General features: G+C 46.7%; 1 protein-coding gene across 7 annotated transcripts in view; it reads left to right on the top strand.

Moving 5' to 3' along the window:
• The first annotated feature begins 709 nt into the window (after positions 1-709).
• The window catches only part of TMEM87B (transmembrane protein 87B), a 51230-nt gene continuing 33287 nt past the window's right edge, over positions 710-18652 (top strand). For 3 of the 7 annotated variants that reach the window (XM_045162174.1, XM_045162173.1, XM_045162172.1), the window contains exons 1-6: positions 757-1098; positions 8151-8211; positions 12178-12269; positions 14456-14590; positions 15923-15976; positions 17977-18067. In XM_045162174.1, the coding sequence (XP_045018109.1) occupies positions 940-1098; positions 8151-8211; positions 12178-12269; positions 14456-14590; positions 15923-15976; positions 17977-18067 (592 nt within the window). In that variant the 5' untranslated portion in view covers positions 757-939. Of the gene's footprint in view, positions 1099-6114; positions 6164-8150; positions 8212-12177; positions 12270-14455; positions 14591-15922; positions 15977-17976; positions 18068-18652 lie in introns of those variants that run through there. The other 4 variants (XM_045162177.1, XM_045162175.1, XM_045162171.1 and 1 more) reach the window with 4 other exon arrangements.

Here is an 18652-nt window from a genome sequence, read left to right as displayed (position 1 = left end):
CAACGCTGAGCCCCGCCCCTCGCCTCTTCTGCCGGCTCCCCTCCCTACCTGGCCCCGCCTTCATACTTGGACCCCTCTTCCTCCTCTCCGCCCCTTTTCCTTTCCAAGCTCGTGCCCCACCTTAAGCCCCGTCCAGCCCTGAGCCGCGCCCCTCGCTTCCACTCCTGACCCGCTGGTCCACACCAGCCTGGTTCAGCGCCCCGCCTCCCCTCCCGCCCCGCTTTCACACTGCGGCCCAACCCCTTCGGGCCCCGCCCCTCGCCTCCCCTCCATGCCCCGCCTCCCCGCATGGCCCCACCTCCACGCTCGGACCCCACCCCGCCCCTTTCCCTCTACTTTTCATGCTCTGGCGCCCCCCCACTCTTCGCCCCGGCCGGCCCAGAGCCCCAACCCTCGCCTCCTCTCAGGCTCCGCCTCTCCGCCTGGCCCCACCTCCACGCTCGGACCACCCCCGCCCCTCCCCCTCTACTCTTCACGCTCGGCCCCCCCCCACTCTCCGCCCCCGCCGGCCCTGAGCCCCGCCCCTCGCCTCCTCTCCAGGCCCCGCCTCCCCTCCTGGCCCCACCTCCACGCTCTGGCCCCGCCCCCACCCCGCCCCTTCTAACCCCGGCCGGCCCTGAGCCCCGCCCCTCCCTCTCTACTCTTCACGCTTTGGCCGCCTCCCGCACTCTCCGACCCCTCCGGCCCTGAGCCACGCCCCTCGCCTCCCCTCCAGGCCCCGCCTCCCCGCCTGGCTCCACCTCCACGCTCGGACCCCCCCCCCCCCCCCCCCCTCTACTCTTCACGCTCTGGCCGCCCCCGTCCGCCCCAGCTGGCCCTGAGCCCAGTCTCCACGTCCCATCCAGACTTCCTGGGCCCGAACCCGCCTCCCGGGGGCGGGCCTGCACCAGGTGCGGGCTCGCGGTGTGGCGGATCGCCAGGTGCGGCTTCCGCGTAAAGATGGCTGCCGTCTGCCGCGACGGGGTCTGGCTCCCGCCCCGCCGCCGCCTTCCCGCGGGGCGCCCGCTGCTGCGCTTCGCCCTCTGCCTCCTGTGCTGCGGCCCGGCGGCTGTGGGCGCCGTCCCCGAGGTCGGGCTCTGGACCGCGACGATCAGTGACGTAAGCGGAATGTCGGGACCGAGGCGAGGCGCATCTCAGGCCCGCAGGGTTCTCTGGCCCCCGCTAGGAGCCAGTCCCGGGCTTGTTCATCTGGCCAAGTCTGCTCTGGGCGCCCAATACGTTTCCTGGGCCTTTTGTCCTCTGTGGGCGGGGAGCGCCCCCTCCTCCGGCCAGATCTAGCCTATGGGGAAGATGAGTCAGGCTTCTGTGCAGGGGGGCGGCTCTCCTCTCTGAACCCTGTTAGTGAAAATCATCTTTCCCGTAGTCCTGGCCTCTCGCTCTGCTCGGACAGTCTCTGGCTAGATCAGGCCCTTCTTTATTCAGACCTGAGCCCTGAACCCCTTGGCACTCCTAGCGGCATCTTTGGATTTGACCCCTCGTGCCGGGGTGTAGCCACAGGGCCACACCCGTGTAGCCACAGGAAGGACTTGGCAGGGTTTCAGTTTCCGCATACATTTATAAAGCGTGTGCGTCTTTATTCCTCTTTTTCTCTCTCTTCCTCCCTCTCTCCCTTTTTCTTCCTTCTTCCTTTCTTCCAGAAGGGAACAGGCAACAGTCATGCCACTCCCTTTCCCTCATTCTGGGTTTCTCTCGGGCTCCTATCACAGTTCTGGGAGTTTGTGTGGTTGGGGGGCGGGGGCGGGACATTTGCAAGGCTAGTCCGCAGGCTTGAACCCGTGGAAACTCTTCCTTTCCAGGGCAGGTCATTTGAGAACTTGACATCTGGAAGTTTCATGTCTCATGTTGTGGGAGGAATGCCGGGGTAGAATTTTGGAAAGATTTGCTAAAGAGGGACAGGAAATCGAAGAGGCCTTACTACGACTTTTCTAGAGTCAGATGATTTGATTCATCCATCTCTGTTTGAGATGAATATTTTCCACATGTATAGAAGCGATGTCTGAATTCTTTTTATTAATTTATTTTTATTTATGGCTGCGCTGGGTCTTCCTTGCTGCGTGTGGGTTTTCTCTGTTTGCTGTGAGCGGGAACCACTTGTAGTTGAGGTGCTCAGGCCTTTCATTGCAGAGGCTTCTCTTGCTGTAGAGCAGGGTCTTTAGGGCTGGAGCCTCAGTAGTTGTGGTGAGCCTGCAGCATATGGGATCTTCCTGGACCAGCTATCCAACCCATGTCCTCTGCATTGGCAGGCAAATTGTTAACCTCTGGACCACCTGGGAAGTCTGGATGTCTGAATTCTAAAGGCAAAACTTACATTTTGAATTCCTCAATCAGAAAAAGAAAGTAGTGTAGGAGACTACAAATTCTTCCTATAGCACAAAAGCTACATAGAGGCTAGAGTATGTATGTTTCTGACTCTTTAAGACCCAGTGCAACCATTTCTTCCAGGATTCTCCTGGGTTGGTGCCCTATTTTGTGTACCAATCATAGAGCCTGTGTATCTCCATTATTGAATTTCTCTGAACAGTAAAAAGCAAAATTCAGAGTGTAAGGTAAGGGAGTTAGAGAAGGCAAGGTTCAGCAAAACCGGCACTTTACAGGAACAGACCACCTTCAATGAGGCGAGAAGGGGCAGCAGTCAGATTAGTGAGCTGCTGCACTAACCCAAGAAAAGAGTAAGTATGTATAGGCATGTATGTGGAAAGCTACTGTCTTAAGGGGGCCTGTTCTCCAAGGTTGTTCAGAGTAGTTATCTCCTAGATGGCTAGGGCAAAGAATTCTGGAGATTGGCCAGAGGCTGGACCGGCTGGGAGCTGGGCGTAATCAACCTTAATGTCCATTTGTTTTCTTCCGGTAAGGGAGGTCTTTGTTTTGCATAGAATGGTGGGGAGGACCTGGAGGGGAATTTTAACTCCAGGCAATTTTGAGCCAAGTAACTTTCCTTCACAGAGAACCACACTTAAGGTTTCATGCTGCTTCTGTAGTGAATGGGCAATAGCATAAACTAAGACAGAATAAATTGGAAATAAATTGGCTGCAAACAGACTGCTTGACCATATCTGTAAAGATCTTTGCCAAGTACACTTTGGATAGGGAGATTCCTAAAGCCATGGGGAGAAAATAACTTTGCTTCTTGCGTGAGAAAGAAAATTTTTCTTTGGATCCCATATAATCTTTATTTTTGTTGTTTAGTCACTGAGTCATGTCCGACACTTCTGTGATCCCATGGACTGTAACCTGTTAGGCTCCCCTGTCCATGGGGTTTCCCAGGCAAGGATACTGGAGTGGGTTATCATTTCCTTCTCCAGGGGATCTTCCTGACCCAGGGATCAAACCCATGTCTCTTGCATTGGCAGGTGAATTTTTTACCACTGAGCCAGCAGGAAAGCCCCACATGATCTTTAGTCCTGTGTGATTCAGGACAGTCAGTCAGTTCAGTCGCTCAGTTGTGTCCAACTCTTTGCGACCCCAAGAATCGCAGCACGCCAGGCCTCCCTGTCCATCACCAACTCCCGGAGTTCACTCAGACTCACGTCCATCAAGTCAGTGGTGCCATCCAACCATCTCATCCTCTGTCGTCCCCTTCTCCTCCTGCCCACAATCCCTCCCAGCATCAGAGTCTTTTCCAATGAGTCAACTTTTTGCATGAGGTGGCCAAAGTACTGGAGTTTCAGCTTTAGCATCATTCCTTCCAAAGAAATCCCAGGGCTGATCTCCTTCAGAATGGACTGGTTGGATCTCCTTGCAGTCCAAGGGACTCTCAAGAGTCTTCTCCAACACCACAGTTCAAAAGCATCAATTCTTCGGCGCTCAGCCTTCTTCACAGTCCAACTCTCACAGTAACAATCCATAAAGCTCTTTGCAAAGGGTGGGCTGATTTTTTTTTCCTCTCCCCTATTTTAATTTGTCACAACTTGTTATTCAGAACTGGAAAGGAAAATGTAGCTTTCTTTCATTTGTCCTACAAATTCATCCAGAAATGGTTCTTTCGATTGTAAAGGTCAACAGTTTAAGTGCCTGCCTACCATGTGCCATGCACTACATTGGCCATCGCTGTTGGAAGGATGTATTTTAGACCCAGCCGCCTCTTTCAAGAAGCTCACACAGTGGAGGGAGAGCAGATTCGTGGGTAGTAATGACACACATGGTGGCATTCCTGGGATATTACTGGAGCACTGAGGAAATCACCTAACCCCACTTTCTGGAGTTGGTGCCTGGCTGACTCTGAAAGGATGCGTAGATGAAGAAGGGGGCGGCAAGTATAACAGCAGCCGTGTAGAAACTCTTGGTGAGTCTGCTGACAAGGCAGGAGTGTTAGTTGGGATTGGACCACCATAAGCCTTCCATCCCTGAGCTTGGCCTTGAGCCTGTGGCCTCAAACTCAAGGACCTGTGGGGGCTGAGGCAAGTCCTATCAGTGAGTGAAGCGTTAGGTTTGGGGCCGGTGGGGAATGCTGTGAACTGCAGATGACGTGCCACTGCTGAAGAGGGCGCTTGCCATTCAGCTCTAGCTGTGGATGCTGTAGGGCGGTCGACACATTTTTTTATCTTTTTTGGCCGCACCACACAGCATGTGGGATCTTAGTTCCCCAACCAGGTGTCAGACCCTCACCCCCTGCAGGGAAAGTGCAGAATCTTAACCTTTGGACCTCCAGGGAAGTCCATATATTTTTACTGTGTCAACTAATTCAGAAAAAGTTTTAAAAGGCTCCTTGTGGGCCCAACACAACCCATTTTGTAGGTTGAATTTACATGTTGGCCACCAGTAGCAACTTGGGAGTGTGAATGAGGGCAAGCCATGGAAGAGTTTTAGACATACCTGCTAATCACGGTGGCTGTTATCTAAGGATGAATTGTAGGCTCCAGTCTGGAGGCAGAGGTACCAGTTAATTGCAGAAGTATAGGCCTGAATCAGGGCAGTGGTGGCAGGAATGGAGGGGGTGTTTGCTTTGTTACTCAGTCGTGACTGACTCTGTATGGCCCCATGGACTGTAGCCTTCTAGGCTCCTCTGTCCATGGGATTTCCCAGGCAAGAATACTGGAGTGGGTTGCCATTTCCTCCTCCGGGGGGCCTCCCCAACGCAGGGGCTGAACCCATGTCTCCTGCATTGGCAGGTGGATTCTGAACCACTGAGCCAGCAGGGAAGCCCTGCAGGAATGAAGAGAAAGGGCTAAATCTGAGAAGTGTCTGTGAGATAAAGTAGGTGTGCCTTGGAGATTGGGTGATGGAGGTGAGAGACCCAAAGAAACCATGACTTGGGTGATTGGGGATGGCATAACCTACATACAACCAAGCTGGTCAGCACAGGGAGAGCTGGTGAGGAGCAGAGGGGGAGGCGTCTGGTTTAGTGCAGGTGAAATAGGTTAAAACGTCTGCCTGCAATGCGGAAGACCTGGGTTCAATCCCTGGATCGGGAAGATCCCCTGGAGAAGGAAATGGCAACCCACTCCAGTACTCTTGCCTGGAGAATCCCATGGACGGAGGAGCCTTTTGGGCTACAGTGCACGGGGTCGCAAAGAGTCGGACACGACTAAGCGACTTCACTCACTCACTCACTCAAATGTGGACAGTATTGGACATCCCAGAGGGCGTGACCTTTAGGTAATTGGGTATGTGGACGTGCAGCTCAGAGGAGGGGGTTTTATTGATGTTGAAACTGTTGAGGAGGGATGGGATTTCCGTGGTGGTCCAGTGGTTAAGAGTGCACCTTCTAATGCAGGGGATGTAGGTTTGATCCCTGGTCGGGGAATTAAGATCCTACATGCCTCAAGGACAAAAACCCCAAACATTAAACAGAAGCAATATTGTAGCAAATTCAATAAAGACTTTAAAAAAAATCTTGAAGAAAACCATCATGGAGGGAAAAGGGTTATCAAGAAAGAACAGTTTCTCCTATCAGGGTTTTCCTGTAATTCCTAACCACTTGTTCGCTTAACTTAATCTCTTCTCACAGAATTTTTATTCTTGGTGAGGGCAGACATGGATCAAACCAGTCAATCCTAAAGGAAATTAGTCCTGAATATTCATTGGAAGGACTGATACTGAAGCTGAAAGTCCAGTACTTTGGCTACCTGATGGGAAGAACCTGATGCTGGGAAAGATTGAAGGCGGGAGGAGAAGGGGACGACAGAGGATGAGATGGCTGGATGGCATTACCAACTCAATGGACGTGAGTTTGAGCAAATTTCAGGAGTTGGTGATGGACAGGGAGGCCTGGCGTGCTGCAGTCCACGGGGCCGCACCGAGTCGGACACGACTGAGCGACTGAGCCGACTGAGGGCGTCGTGAAATAACTAGCTAGTACAAGGTTTCATTGTGCTTGTGGTGAGGGATGCAAGGAATGGGTCCTACGAACCTTGCAAGGGAGGGCCGGCCTGGTGTGGGCCCTGGTGGAAGATGCCCTGAGGAAGGGGATGTTGAGCTGGGCTTTCAGGGGTCAGAAGGAAATAACTAGAGGAAGAGTAAATTTTCAGGTAAGTTTTCAGGTTGACCACTAAGGTCCTGAGGGCTGGAAGGAGTATTATGTTTTTGAGGACTAGGCCTTGGTTACACCGGGCCCTGTGAGCCACAGGGAGATTTGGTCTGTTGTAAAGAGACAGTCTGTGGTATAGTGCAGTGGTAAAGAATCTGCCTGCCAGTACAGGAGATGCAAGAGACGCAGGTTTGAACCCTGGATCGGGAAGATCCCTTGAAGAAGGAAATTGCAATCCGCTTCCTTATTGCCTGGGAAATCCCAGAGACAGAGGAGCCTGGTGGCCTACAGTCCGTGGAGTGTCGAAGAGTCAGACATGACTGAGTGCACACACAGAGAGGGTGGTAAGCCACAGCTCAGAGAGAGGGTCAGCTGTTTAATCAAAGGCGCGTTTATGTGGATGCCAGGAGAGCAGGCGCAGCCACAAGACACGCAGCCCTCCCTCGGCCCCTGTGTGCTGCTGGCCTCAGGCTGTGAGCCTTGTGGGGGCCTCATGTCCGCTGCAGGGAGTAGATTACACGGGACAAGGCTCTGATCGAGGCAGTGATGGGACCAGATTTATGGGTTGCTTTGTTTTTTCTCTTTTTGACCACACACCATGTGGGATCTTAGTTCCCTCACCAGGGATCAAACCTGTGCCCACTGCATTGGAAGCATGTTGTCTTAACCATTGGACCACCAGGGAAGTCCAAGATTTACATTAAAAAAAATAATAATAATTGATTTGGTCATAGGGAGGAGTGAAAGGATTGTTGTTGTTGTTCAGTCGCTAAGTCGTGTCTGACTCTTTGTGACACCATGGACCACAGCACACCAGGCTTCCTTCACCATCTCCTAGAGTTTACTCAAATTCATGTCCACTGAGTCAGTGATGCTATCCAACCATCTCATCCTTAGTCGTCCCTTTCTTCTTTTGCCTTCAATCTTTCCCAACATCAGGGTCTTTTCCAGTGAATTGGCTCTTCGCATCAGGGGGCCAAAGGATTGGAGCTTCAGCTCTAGCATCAGTCCTCCCAATAAATATTCAGGGTTGATTTCCTTTAGGATTCATGGTTCAATCTTGCAGTCCAAGGGACTCTCAAGAATGGTCTCCAGCACCACAATTCAAAAACGTCAGTTCTTTGGTGTTTATTTTCCAGAGTACAACAGTACTTTTAAACAGTAGAGAGAAATGTTTTTAACAAGATTTTTCTTTATTAGTTTTTAAAAATACACGTGTATATATATATTTTGGTTGCGGTGAATCTTGGTTGCTGCTCGAGGGTTTTCTCCAGTTGCAGCGAGCAGGGGCTACTCCATTTGCAGTGCGTGGGCTTCCCATTGCGGGGGCTTCTCCCGTGGCAGAGTGCGGGCTCTGGGCGAGTGGGCATTCGTGGCACCCAGGCCTAGTTGTTCTGTGGCATATGCAGTCTTCCCAGATCAGGGATCAAACCCAGGTCTCCTGCATTAGCAGCTGATTCTTATCCACTTAGCACCAGGGAAGTCCAGTATATTTATTTCTTAATTTGGCTGCACCGGGTATTAGCTCTGGTTAGTTAGCTAGTTACTAGTTAGATGTGGGATCTAGCTTTCTGACCAGGGATCACACCTGGCCCCCTGCTTGAGGAGCAGGGAATCCTAGCCACTGGACCACGAGGGAAGTCCCTAACAAGATCTTTCTATATTTCTTTGTTTCTCATTACAGAAATCAGGACCTTTGATATTTAGGAAAACTATGTTTAACTCTACTGAGATCAAGTTTTCTGGTAAGTAATACTGAAGTAACAATAAATTATAAGTAAGCAACATATAATCTAATATATTAGCATAATATAAACTAACATGACACATTATAATATTATGTATTTTAAACTAGGCAGATGTTTTTAGGTGATTATAACATTTTAAAAGTCTCTTTTGATCCAGTCAAATTGTAGTTATCTTCAAGAATGGATTTTTCTAATCTTGTCTCAGAAAATGTAATATGAATCATTCTTTAAAAGTTATAGTTAAAGCCTAATAAAGGAATCTTCAGCAAAACAGTATTTCACTTCTGTGAAATTTGACTTTGAATCCCTTTTAAAATACAATAAATTCTTTTATTTTATGGATATAGGAAATGCCATGATTGTGATGAAACCTTTGTGCCTCTGAAATCTGTCTAAATATACATGATTATAGTATGAAATAAAAATTATTAGACACTGATATTTTAATTAGGATTTTAGGGGTTCAGTTCAGTTCAGTTCAGTCGCTCAGTCGTGTCTGACTCTTTGCAACCCCATGAATCGCAGCACGCCAGGCCTTCCTGTCCATCACCAACTCCTGGAGTTCACCCAGACTCACGTCCATCGAGTCAGTGATGCCATCCAGCCATCTCATCCTCTGTCGTCCCCTTCTCCTCCTGCCCACAATCCCTCCCAGTATCAGAGTCTTTTCCAATGAGTCAACTCTTCACATGATGTGGCCAAAGTACTGGAGTTTCAGCTTTAGCATCATTCCTTCCAAAGAAATCCCAGGGCCGATCTCCTTCAGAATGGACTGGTTGGATCTCCTTGCAGTCCAAGGGACTCTCAAGAGTCTTCTCCAACACCACAGTTCAAAAGCATCAATTCTTCGGCGCTCAGCCTTCTTTACAGTCCAACTCTCACATCCATACATGACCACAGGAAAAACCATAGCCTTGACTAGACGGACCTTTGTTGGCAAAGTGATATCTCTGCTTTTGAATATGCTGTCTAGGTTGGACATAACTTTCCTTCCAAGGAGTAAGTGTCTTTTGATTTCATGGCTGCAGTCACCATCTGCAGTGATTTTGGAGCCCAAAAAAATAAAGTCTGACACTGTTTCCACTGTTTCCCCATCTATTTCCCATGAAGTGATGGGACCGGATGCCATGATCTTCGTTTTCTGCATGTTGAGCTTTAAGCCAACTTTTTCACTCTCCACTTTCACTTTCATCAAGAGGCTTTTGAGTTCCTCTTCACTTTCTGCCATAAGGGTGGTGTCATCTGCATATCTGAGGTTATTGATATTTCTCCCGGCAATCTTGATTCCAGCTTGTGTTTCTTCCAGCCCAGCATTTCTCATGATGTACTCTGCATATAAGTTAAATAAGCAGGGTGACAATATACAGCCCTGACGTACTCCTTTTCCTATTTGGAACCAGTCTGTTGTTCCATGTCCAGATCTAACTGCTGCTTCCTGACCTGCATACAATTTTAGGGCTTATGAAAGCGAAAATACTGCTCGGGACTCTTGTCTATGTAAATACCGATATGTCATGACTAACAAGTCATAGAGGGAGAGGTTTTCAGTATATTTAGTGGGTTTTCAGGCTTCCCTAGTGGCTCAGCAGTGAAAAACCCGCCTATCAATGCAGGAGATGCGGCTTCGATCCCTGGGTCGTGAAGATCCCCTGGAGGTGGAAATGGCACCCCACTCCAGTATTCTTGCTTGGAGAATCCCATGGACAGAGGAGCCTGGTGGGCCATAGTCCATGGAGTTGCAAAGAGTTGGACACGACTTAGCGAGTAAATAACAACAAGTGGGTTTACACTTGATCTCAGTGTTTCATGGTAAACTTAGTGGGTTTACTGTGCCCTCAGTCCTCTTGGTGTTTCCAGTAAGTTGACTAGGTCAGTTGGTTGCCAGGGCTAAAGTTTGGGGATAAGGAGTAGTTTTTTTGGTTGGATAAGCAGTTGGGCTTCATGGCCTCCACAGCCATGCCCATTTTCTCTCTCATGCCATCCTCTGATCATCTGTTGGGCTGTCGTGCGCTGTGTGGTCTCTGCTGATGGAAGTAGGCGAGTCATTAGCTAGAAAGCAGAGGCGGGTTAAAGCAGCTCCCTGAGATCATAGATCTTCAGTCGGTGATAAGAACTTGGTAAGAAGAAATCAAAGCCCAAGGTGGGTGAGGAAAAGATTTTGGCATCTCAGTGCTTTAATAAATTCATGTCACGGTGTCTAGACAAGATTTTAAACACGGGGGCAGACAAAAAAAACTCTGTGGGGGAGTAAAAGTTTATATGGACCAGTGAAACAGATATTTGGTTTTTATGGCTCAAGCGGTAAAGAATCACCTGCAGTGCAGGAGACACAGGAAACACGGGTTCAGTTCCTGGTTCGGGAAGATCCCCTGGAGGAGGAAATGGCAACCCACTCCAATATTCTTGCCTGCAGAATCCCATGGGCAGGGGAGCCTGGTGGGCTACAGTCCGTGGGGTCGCAAAGAGTCTGACATGACTGAGCAAGCATGCAACACAGTGTAAATGTCTGAGTCAGGCTTGAAGTAGATCACAGTTTAGTATTAACATATCTAAAGGGAGAAAGAGTGAGGCAGCAGGAGGGAGTTAGGAACAAAAGCATTTCTTTTTAAATGAGAGTTGAGTTGGGTGAAAGCTGGCAGTGCCTCAGCGCTGGTGGGCGAGAGGTCTGTCTTGAGCTGTGACCAAGGCTCTGACAGGTGGCTGGCAGGGGTGGATGCACCTGAGCCTCCTGTTCTGCCATGCTCACCAGGCAACCTCCGCATCACACTGGGCGTCCAGGAAGGCTTGTTGAAGACAGCTAATTGATCGTTACATGTCTACTTTATAGTTACTATTTATTTTAAGTGAGCAGTTGGGCATTTGGGTTTATACATGTGCAGGAGAAGGCAATGGCACCCCACTTCAGTACTCTTGCCTGGAAAATCCCATAGACGGAGGAGCCTGGTGGGCTGCAGTCCATGGGGTCTCGAGGAATCGGACACGACTGAGCGACGTCACTTTCACTTTTCACTTTCCTGCATTGGAGAAGGAAATGGCAACCCACTCCAGTGTTCTTGCCTGGAGAATCCCAGGGACGGCGGAGCCTGGTGGGCTGCCGTCTGTGGGGTCGCACAGAGTCGGACACAACTGAAGCGACTTAGCAGCAGCAGCAGCAGTAGTGCGAGAAAGGAGACAGCATCTCTGAGTTCTCACAGAGTGAAATTTTAGTGCCTGCAAAGTTAAGCATTGGCCCCTTGGATGTGTGCCTATGCTGTTTGATGGATCTGACATCAGGCTTTCTCTTGGGTGACCCCATACTCCTTAGCAAACTGCCTCAGGCGGCCACACTGCTGCTACCCTCCGCCTGCTGGGCCTTTGCTTGTCCTGTCTGTCCACCCCCCTCTTCCCTGGGCGGACTTCTGTTCTTTGCTCCTGAGCCAGCTGGGGCCCCGTTCTTCACGCCCACATGACTGTTAGGCACCTTGCCCAGGGCTCGCTTGAGCCCCTCTTCTCAGCCCCCTCCTCCATCAAAGGTGCCTGTTTAACTGTTAACTCTCCTTTCCCCTAATTCCTCTTTTGTCAAGCATCCAGGTATTATTCTAGTTTACCACTATGTCCCTTCCTGGCACACAAGGGCTACTTACTCAGTACTTTTTGGGTGGATAAGTCAGTGAAGAGAGCGTTTCAGAGTGAAATAAACAGTGACTGAGCATATCTGGGTACTCTGTTTATTTTAACACTGGACTTAACATATAGATGAAATGACTAGTCTTATAGCAACATTTGGTTCACTGTGATAATGTAATGAACTTACCTGTCTCATTTTGTGGCGACTTTTTGGAGGAATTAGGTAATATTTTACTCATTGTTTCCTTAAGGTAGCCTATTTTAAATTGAATTCTTGAAACCTGAAATTTAAATTGGGGTATATAATATTGTTTACAATATTGTTACTACAAAATGAGACTTTCTTTTTCTAAACAGTTAAGTCATTCAGTTGTCCCAGGCCTGTGAAGTTTACCATAGAGTGGTATTTGGAGCATCATACCTGTCACAACGACTATTCTGAGTTGGAAGTAAGTAAAATGCAAATTTTAAATGAGTGTAAAGCTATGAAGGAAAAATTATGGAGTATAAAGATTTATTTGCTCATTAAGTGAGGAGTCTAGAAATAGAGACTGTAGTTTTAGAAGTGCCACAGATTTATTTTGGGACTTAACAATAAATGCTTTAATTATGTCAAAATATATGCTTTCTGAGAATACAAGTCTATCAGTTTCCTTGTATCTATGAAAAACATTAGTTATTATTTAAATCAGAGTTATAGGAACCATTGATAAAGGGCTTGTGAATCATACATAAATAAAAATCAACTTAATTTAAAGAAGAAATGTAAAAATTTCATTCATCTAGAAAATGAGTAGCAGGGAACCTAGGGCTTTAGTGCACATGAGCAGATTTCATGAGTATGAGTAGATCTCATCAAGAGGTGAGGAGGGAGATGGGAGAGCGTGAGAGGCTCATCAAGAGGTGAGGAGGGAGACGGGAGAGTGTGAGAGGAGGAAACAGGCCAGGCGAGGTCAGTGTGTGCTTCCTGAGGAAATCACAAAAATATTCACTTAGATTGCATAGGACATCAGATTTAGGATATTTAATGTTGATACTACCCTATTAGCTGATAAACAAATCTTATTCAGATTTTGCCAGTGTCTCAAGAACGTCCTTTTTAGCAGCTTTTTTTTCTTTCTTTTTTTTATACAGAATCCAATCCAGGATCACATTGTATTTCTGCATGATTTTTTTTTGGGGGGCGTGGGGCGGTCGGCTGTCATTCATGACATGACACCAATACGTACAATCGATTTATTTTTATAAAATGTCCCTCAATTTGAGTGTTTCTTAAATTTTCTCATGAATAAATTCAGGTTATATTTTTGTCGGACATACCATACCCTGGAGAAGGAAATGGCAACCCACTCCAGTATTCTTGCCTAGAGAAGCTCATGGATAGAGGAGCCTGGCAGGCTACAGTCCATGGGGTCACAGAGAGTCGGACACTGCTGAAGTGACTTAGCATGCACGCACTAGAAAATACACTGTTTTGCCCCATTTTTGATGATGTTAATTTGCTCAGTCAGTTAAGGAAGTTTCTGTCTGTTTTCCACTGTAAAGCTGCTACTTTTCTCTCTGTTGTTAACAATAATTTGTGAAGAAATACTTTTGTATTTACGTGTAAATATCCTGTTTTTTCATCAGTCCTTGTTTTAATGTTCTTTGATTCTTGCCTGATTAATTAGTTGTTAATGATGACTGCTGGGGCGTCCCAGGTGGTGCTAGCAAGTAAAGAACCCACTTGACAGCGCAGATAGATGTAAGAGATGCAGGTTCGAACCCTGGGTTGGGAGGGTCCGCTGGAGAAGGGAAGGGCAACCCAGGCCAGTATTCTTGCCTGGAGAATCCCATGGACAGGGGAGTCTGGAGGGCTCCAATTCATAGGGTCACAAGAGTCAGACATGACCGAATCCACTTAGCCCTCGCACACATGATGATTGCTAAATGGTGATTCTCTAATTCCGTGCTTTCTTCCACATTTACTAGCACCCTACTATGAGAATGCACTCTCTCTTTTTCTTTATCAAGATGGACTCACTGATTTTTAGTTTGTTGGGTGGGTCATAATCTCTTAGTGTTTTTATGTATTTTGCTCAAATTGTCCCATATGTGGCCAGTTGTTGTTGTTCAGTCGCTCCGTCATATCCGACTCTCTGTGGCCCTGTGGACTGCAGCACACCAGGCCTCCCTGTCCTTCACCATCTCCCAGAGTTTGTTTAAACTCAAGTCCATGGCCTTCCATTTGGCCATTGAGAGCCTCTTAATCTTTTCTTGGTACCCGGGAGCTGCCGTTGGGAGCCTGGTTTTATTCATCCACCAGGAGCCTGGAACCGCATTGTTAGTTGATGTGTGAGTGAAAGTTCCCCTTCAGTCACTGGGGTTTTGCCATCTGTGCTTTATGTTACTATGTGTTTGGTTTATCTTTCCTTGTAACTGAGTACTGCTTCTCTCTCTAAAACCCTTTCTACGTGGAGTAGAATGAAAGTAATCCCAGGACAAAGTGTTATACACAGAATTATATGCAGAGCTTTTTTTCTTCTTGGTATTTTGTTCTACTGAATGTCTCAAGTGTTCCAAACAAAGTAAGTTTTTGGTATTGTTCAGATATTAAGTGAAAATGAATCATGACGTAGAACTTCACCTTGTGTAGGAGCTGTCACAGAAACGTGAGCTTCCCGGCACTGAAGACTTTTGTGGTCATTATTTCAAGAACAGTGAATGTTGGACAACAAAAAATGAAAATGTAGAGTGCAGCGGTGATTTACAGGTGTTTCCCCCACTGAATGTGAGTATCTGTCTCACCGCGTTGAAATCAGATGTATTTGTTTCCCAGTGAATATAAGTATCAATTTAACTTCGTGTCACCAGTATTGTGATAAAGAAAGGTCTTAATTCATCAGTTTTTAGGTTCAGTTCTTTTGTGTGTGTGGCAGGACATAGTAAGTGAGATACTGGCGCCACTGTTTGGCGCCTTTGCACCCGGCGCAGCAGCGCCCTTGAAAGAGGCCCTTTATCAGCCTTTCGTGACCTGCTGCCACCGCCTCCCTTGCTTCTGCCCACCCCAGGCGGGCCTTTGCTGCCCTCATCCCATCAGAATTGCTCTAGTCAAGGTGGTCAGTCACCTCCATGGTGTTAGACCCCACGTCTGTTGCTCTTACTGGAGGTCTGTCAGCTTACCAGCATTTAACACACTTGAAAACTGTCCTCTGTGCACTTTCTTCTACTAAACCTGGAAGACTGGACTCTATAATGTTAATAGTGATCATCCTGGGTAGTGAGGCTGTGGGTCATTTTAACTGATTTTTTTTGTCCTATAAATTCTGAAGTGAAAATCTCTTTAATAAAAATTTTGGGGACTTCTGTGGTGGTCCAGAGGCTAATACTGGGTGCTCTTGATAGGAGACCTGTGTTCCATCCCCAGTCACGGAACTAGATCCCCTGTGCCATAGCTGAGACCCTGCATGCCTGAAGATCCCAGCGCCACAGCTAAGACCTGGCGCATCCAGATAAATATTTTTATAAAAATCAAAAAAAAACTGTTTTTTCAAAGGGTTCTTTTAAAAATTTGTGTTGAGGGGCTGGTGCACTGGGATGACCCAGAGGGATGGTATGGGGAGGGAGGAGGGAGGAGGGTTCAGGATGGGGAACACATGTATACCTGTGGCGGATTCATTTTGATATTTGGCAAAACTAATACAATTATGTAAAGTTTAAAAATAAAATAAAATTAAAAAAAAATAAAAATTTGTGTTGAAGTATAATAAACATAAAATAAAGCATGCGTATCAGAAGTGTAGGGCTTAATGAATTTTCACAACCCGAACCCATCCCCATAGACCCAGATCAAGTATAGACCATCTGAGCACTTTGAATCCCCTTTGGGTTCCTAACACCCTCCCTGCCAATGGAAACCACTGCCCTGAAGAAGGAAGTAATTTTTTAAGTGTAGGATTTTGTTACGAGTGTTTAGGGTACAGTGAGATTTGTTGTCTGGTGTTCTGCCTTCAAATCTTTACTTTTTTGTAACAGCTTTTTTTTTCCCCTCAATTTGTTAGAACTATTTTTCCTCATGGAAATGCAACAGTATAAAATGGAATTATTTTGTTCTTTTTTCCAGAATAAACAATTAATATCAAATACTGGAAATGTCTCAAACCAGGAAGGATCAACAGTAAGTCACTTTCTTTGCCTTTAAATCAAATATATACAAGTTAGAGTAAGACTGAGCAGAATCTGATGATGGATAGATACTCATGATCTTAAGTAGGGTGAGTAGAATTAGGAAAGAAAAAAAGAAGTGTAATTTAAAACAGTGTATATTCTTAGATATGTCTGTGTGAATTTTGTACATACTTGTTTCTTTGTTTAAAAAATCTCTTTAAAGCCATAATTTAAGGGTAACTTCTGTGTAGTCTTCTTTTACTTTAAAAAATAAAATCACACTGTCACATGCCTTAGACAACATAGCAGTGGGCTACTCGGTATCAACTTTAGGGAAATAAAGAAATAGAAACTATGATGTAGCACCAGGTGGAGGGAAAATTTAGAATTGGGGAGAATTACTAAAAGTCACTTACTAAAAGACTGCCCTGGTGGCTCAGATGGTAAAGCGTCTGTCTACAATGTGGGAGACCTGGGTTCGATTCCTGGGTCGGGAAGATCCACTGGAGAAGGAAATGGCATCCACTCCAGTACTCTTGCCTGGAAAATCCCATGGACAGAGGAGCCTGGTAGGCTACGGTCCACGGGGTCGCAAAGAGTCGGACACGACTGAGTGACTTCACTTCCACTTCACTAAAAGTCAGAAGACTAAGAGGTTGAGAGGGTTACAGAGAGTTGAGTGTAGGGACCGAAAGCAGATTTAGGAGAGCTTGATGTTTGCTTTTATGGTCTTCTTCAACCATCTTATGGAACAGTCTGGTGGTGGAAAGGCACTCAGTCTGCAGTGGTGCTGAGCCAGCTTTCTTTGTACACATGCTGTCACAGGTGGAGGAGGAGGAAATGACAGGGAAGAACAGGGAGTACTCAGGAAGGAGGCGTGTGAGAAGTGTGGTCCAACCACATAGGGGCGATGGAGGGCCCAGGCAGTTCCCAGGCAGGCGGGTTCAGCTTCTCAGTGGGTCTGAACTCGAGCGACAGAGTGCCTGAAGGAATCTAAAAGTTTAGCCCAGCAGTCCCCGACGTTTTTGCTACCAGGGACTGGTTTCGTGGAAGACAGTTTGTCCACGGACCTGGGGTGGGGGGTGGTTTCAGGATGACCCAAGGACATTGCACTTACATGCCACCACTGATCTGCCATTCAGAGCTCAGGCAGTAATGTCAGCGATGGGGAACAGCTGTAAATACAGAAAGCTTTGCTCACTCACCCACCGCTCACCTCCTACTGTGTGGCCCAGTCCTAATAGCCCACGGACTGGTACTGCTGTGTGGCCTGGGGGGGTTGAGGACCCCTGTTTTAGCCTATATGCTGTATTTGAGTCATTTCCAATCATGTTATATGACATCTTTCTTCCCCTGTTTAATTTTAAAACACACACATTTAACAACCAAATGCTTGATATTAGAAAAACTATTTGAAAGATAATACTAAATATAGAATGGTAACTTTAGGAGGAAACCTGTAGAAATACAAGAAGTAGAAAATATTGGCAAGTGGAAAAGGCTTTTTCCCTCCTCCATCCTTTGGTTCTGGAAGGATGGTTGGTGGTAAAAAAAAAAAAATCGAGGAAATCCTTCTGCTCCCCACTATCCTTCTACAGCCCGCCTCTGTGTGTGTGTGTGTTTAAGGAGCCCAATTCGTTTTTTTTTTTTTTTAGCTGCATTGGGTCTGCCTTGCGGTGCCAGGGTTCTTTGCTGCAACACGCAGCCTTTCTCTAGTCGTGGCACTTAGGCTTCTCTTGTTGCGGAGCACAGGCTCTGGAGTGCAGAGACTCAGTAGTTGCAGCGCATAGGCTTGATTGCCCCCTGGCATGTGGGATCTTAGTTCCCCAACCAGGGATCAAACCCGTATCCCCTGCATTGGAAGGTGGATTCTTAACCACTGGACCACCAGGGAAGTCCCCCCAGTTCGATTCTTAACGATTGATTTAAAGCGTGGTGAACAGTTGTTTAGCTATATCTTATAAAAGCAATTTGAAAAAATAACTCAAAGGATTTTTTTTCCTGTTTCAGGATGTTGTAGCCAAAACACAAAGAGATGGGTTTCATATCTTTATTGTTTCTGTTAAAACAGAAAAAACAGATGCAAGCTGGAATTTGAACGGTATAGTTAAACAGTATACACATTTACAGTCTGTTTTTACTGTATTCTGTATTTTTGTCATTAACTCAAATCTATATTCTCTGTTAAAATACATTATTCAAAAAGAAATTTCTTTAATCACAAAAATGAATAATCTGTTTATTTCTGGGACTTAAAACTTTATGCTTATCTTAACTCTAATATTTATTTTTTTTTAACAGACTAGAAATTTAAAATTAAGCTAAATTTTAAAAAGTTTTAACTTCATGAAGGGGTACAAAATTCTCCAGATTAAAAGAAAAAAATTTTTAGCATGTAGAAATGAGTGGGCAACACCCTAATTGTAGTTGAAATAGATTATATTCTGTTTCTTGAAAAAGGCCATCATTGGGGGTTTAAAAATTTGTTCTTTAAAAAGTTCCAAAAAGAAACAAAAAACATATGTTTGTAGCCTAGGAGTAGAAGTAGCGCCTCTGGCAACCGTGGCTTCTGTGCCCTGAGCTCCCCTGCCTGCCCGATGAGGTAGACCCTCTGTCACGGGAAGCTGTGGCTCCTGGTGTCTAGTCTGAGCCCAGGCGCGCATCACGCAGTTTTCAAGGGAGCAGA

This window comes from Bubalus bubalis, chromosome 12, assembly GCF_019923935.1.
Source record: "Bubalus bubalis isolate 160015118507 breed Murrah chromosome 12, NDDB_SH_1, whole genome shotgun sequence".
Taxonomy (NCBI): domain Eukaryota; kingdom Metazoa; phylum Chordata; class Mammalia; order Artiodactyla; family Bovidae; genus Bubalus; species Bubalus bubalis.
The sequence above is the reverse complement of the archived record's forward strand: the minus strand, read 5'-3'. Positions and strand labels throughout refer to the sequence as shown.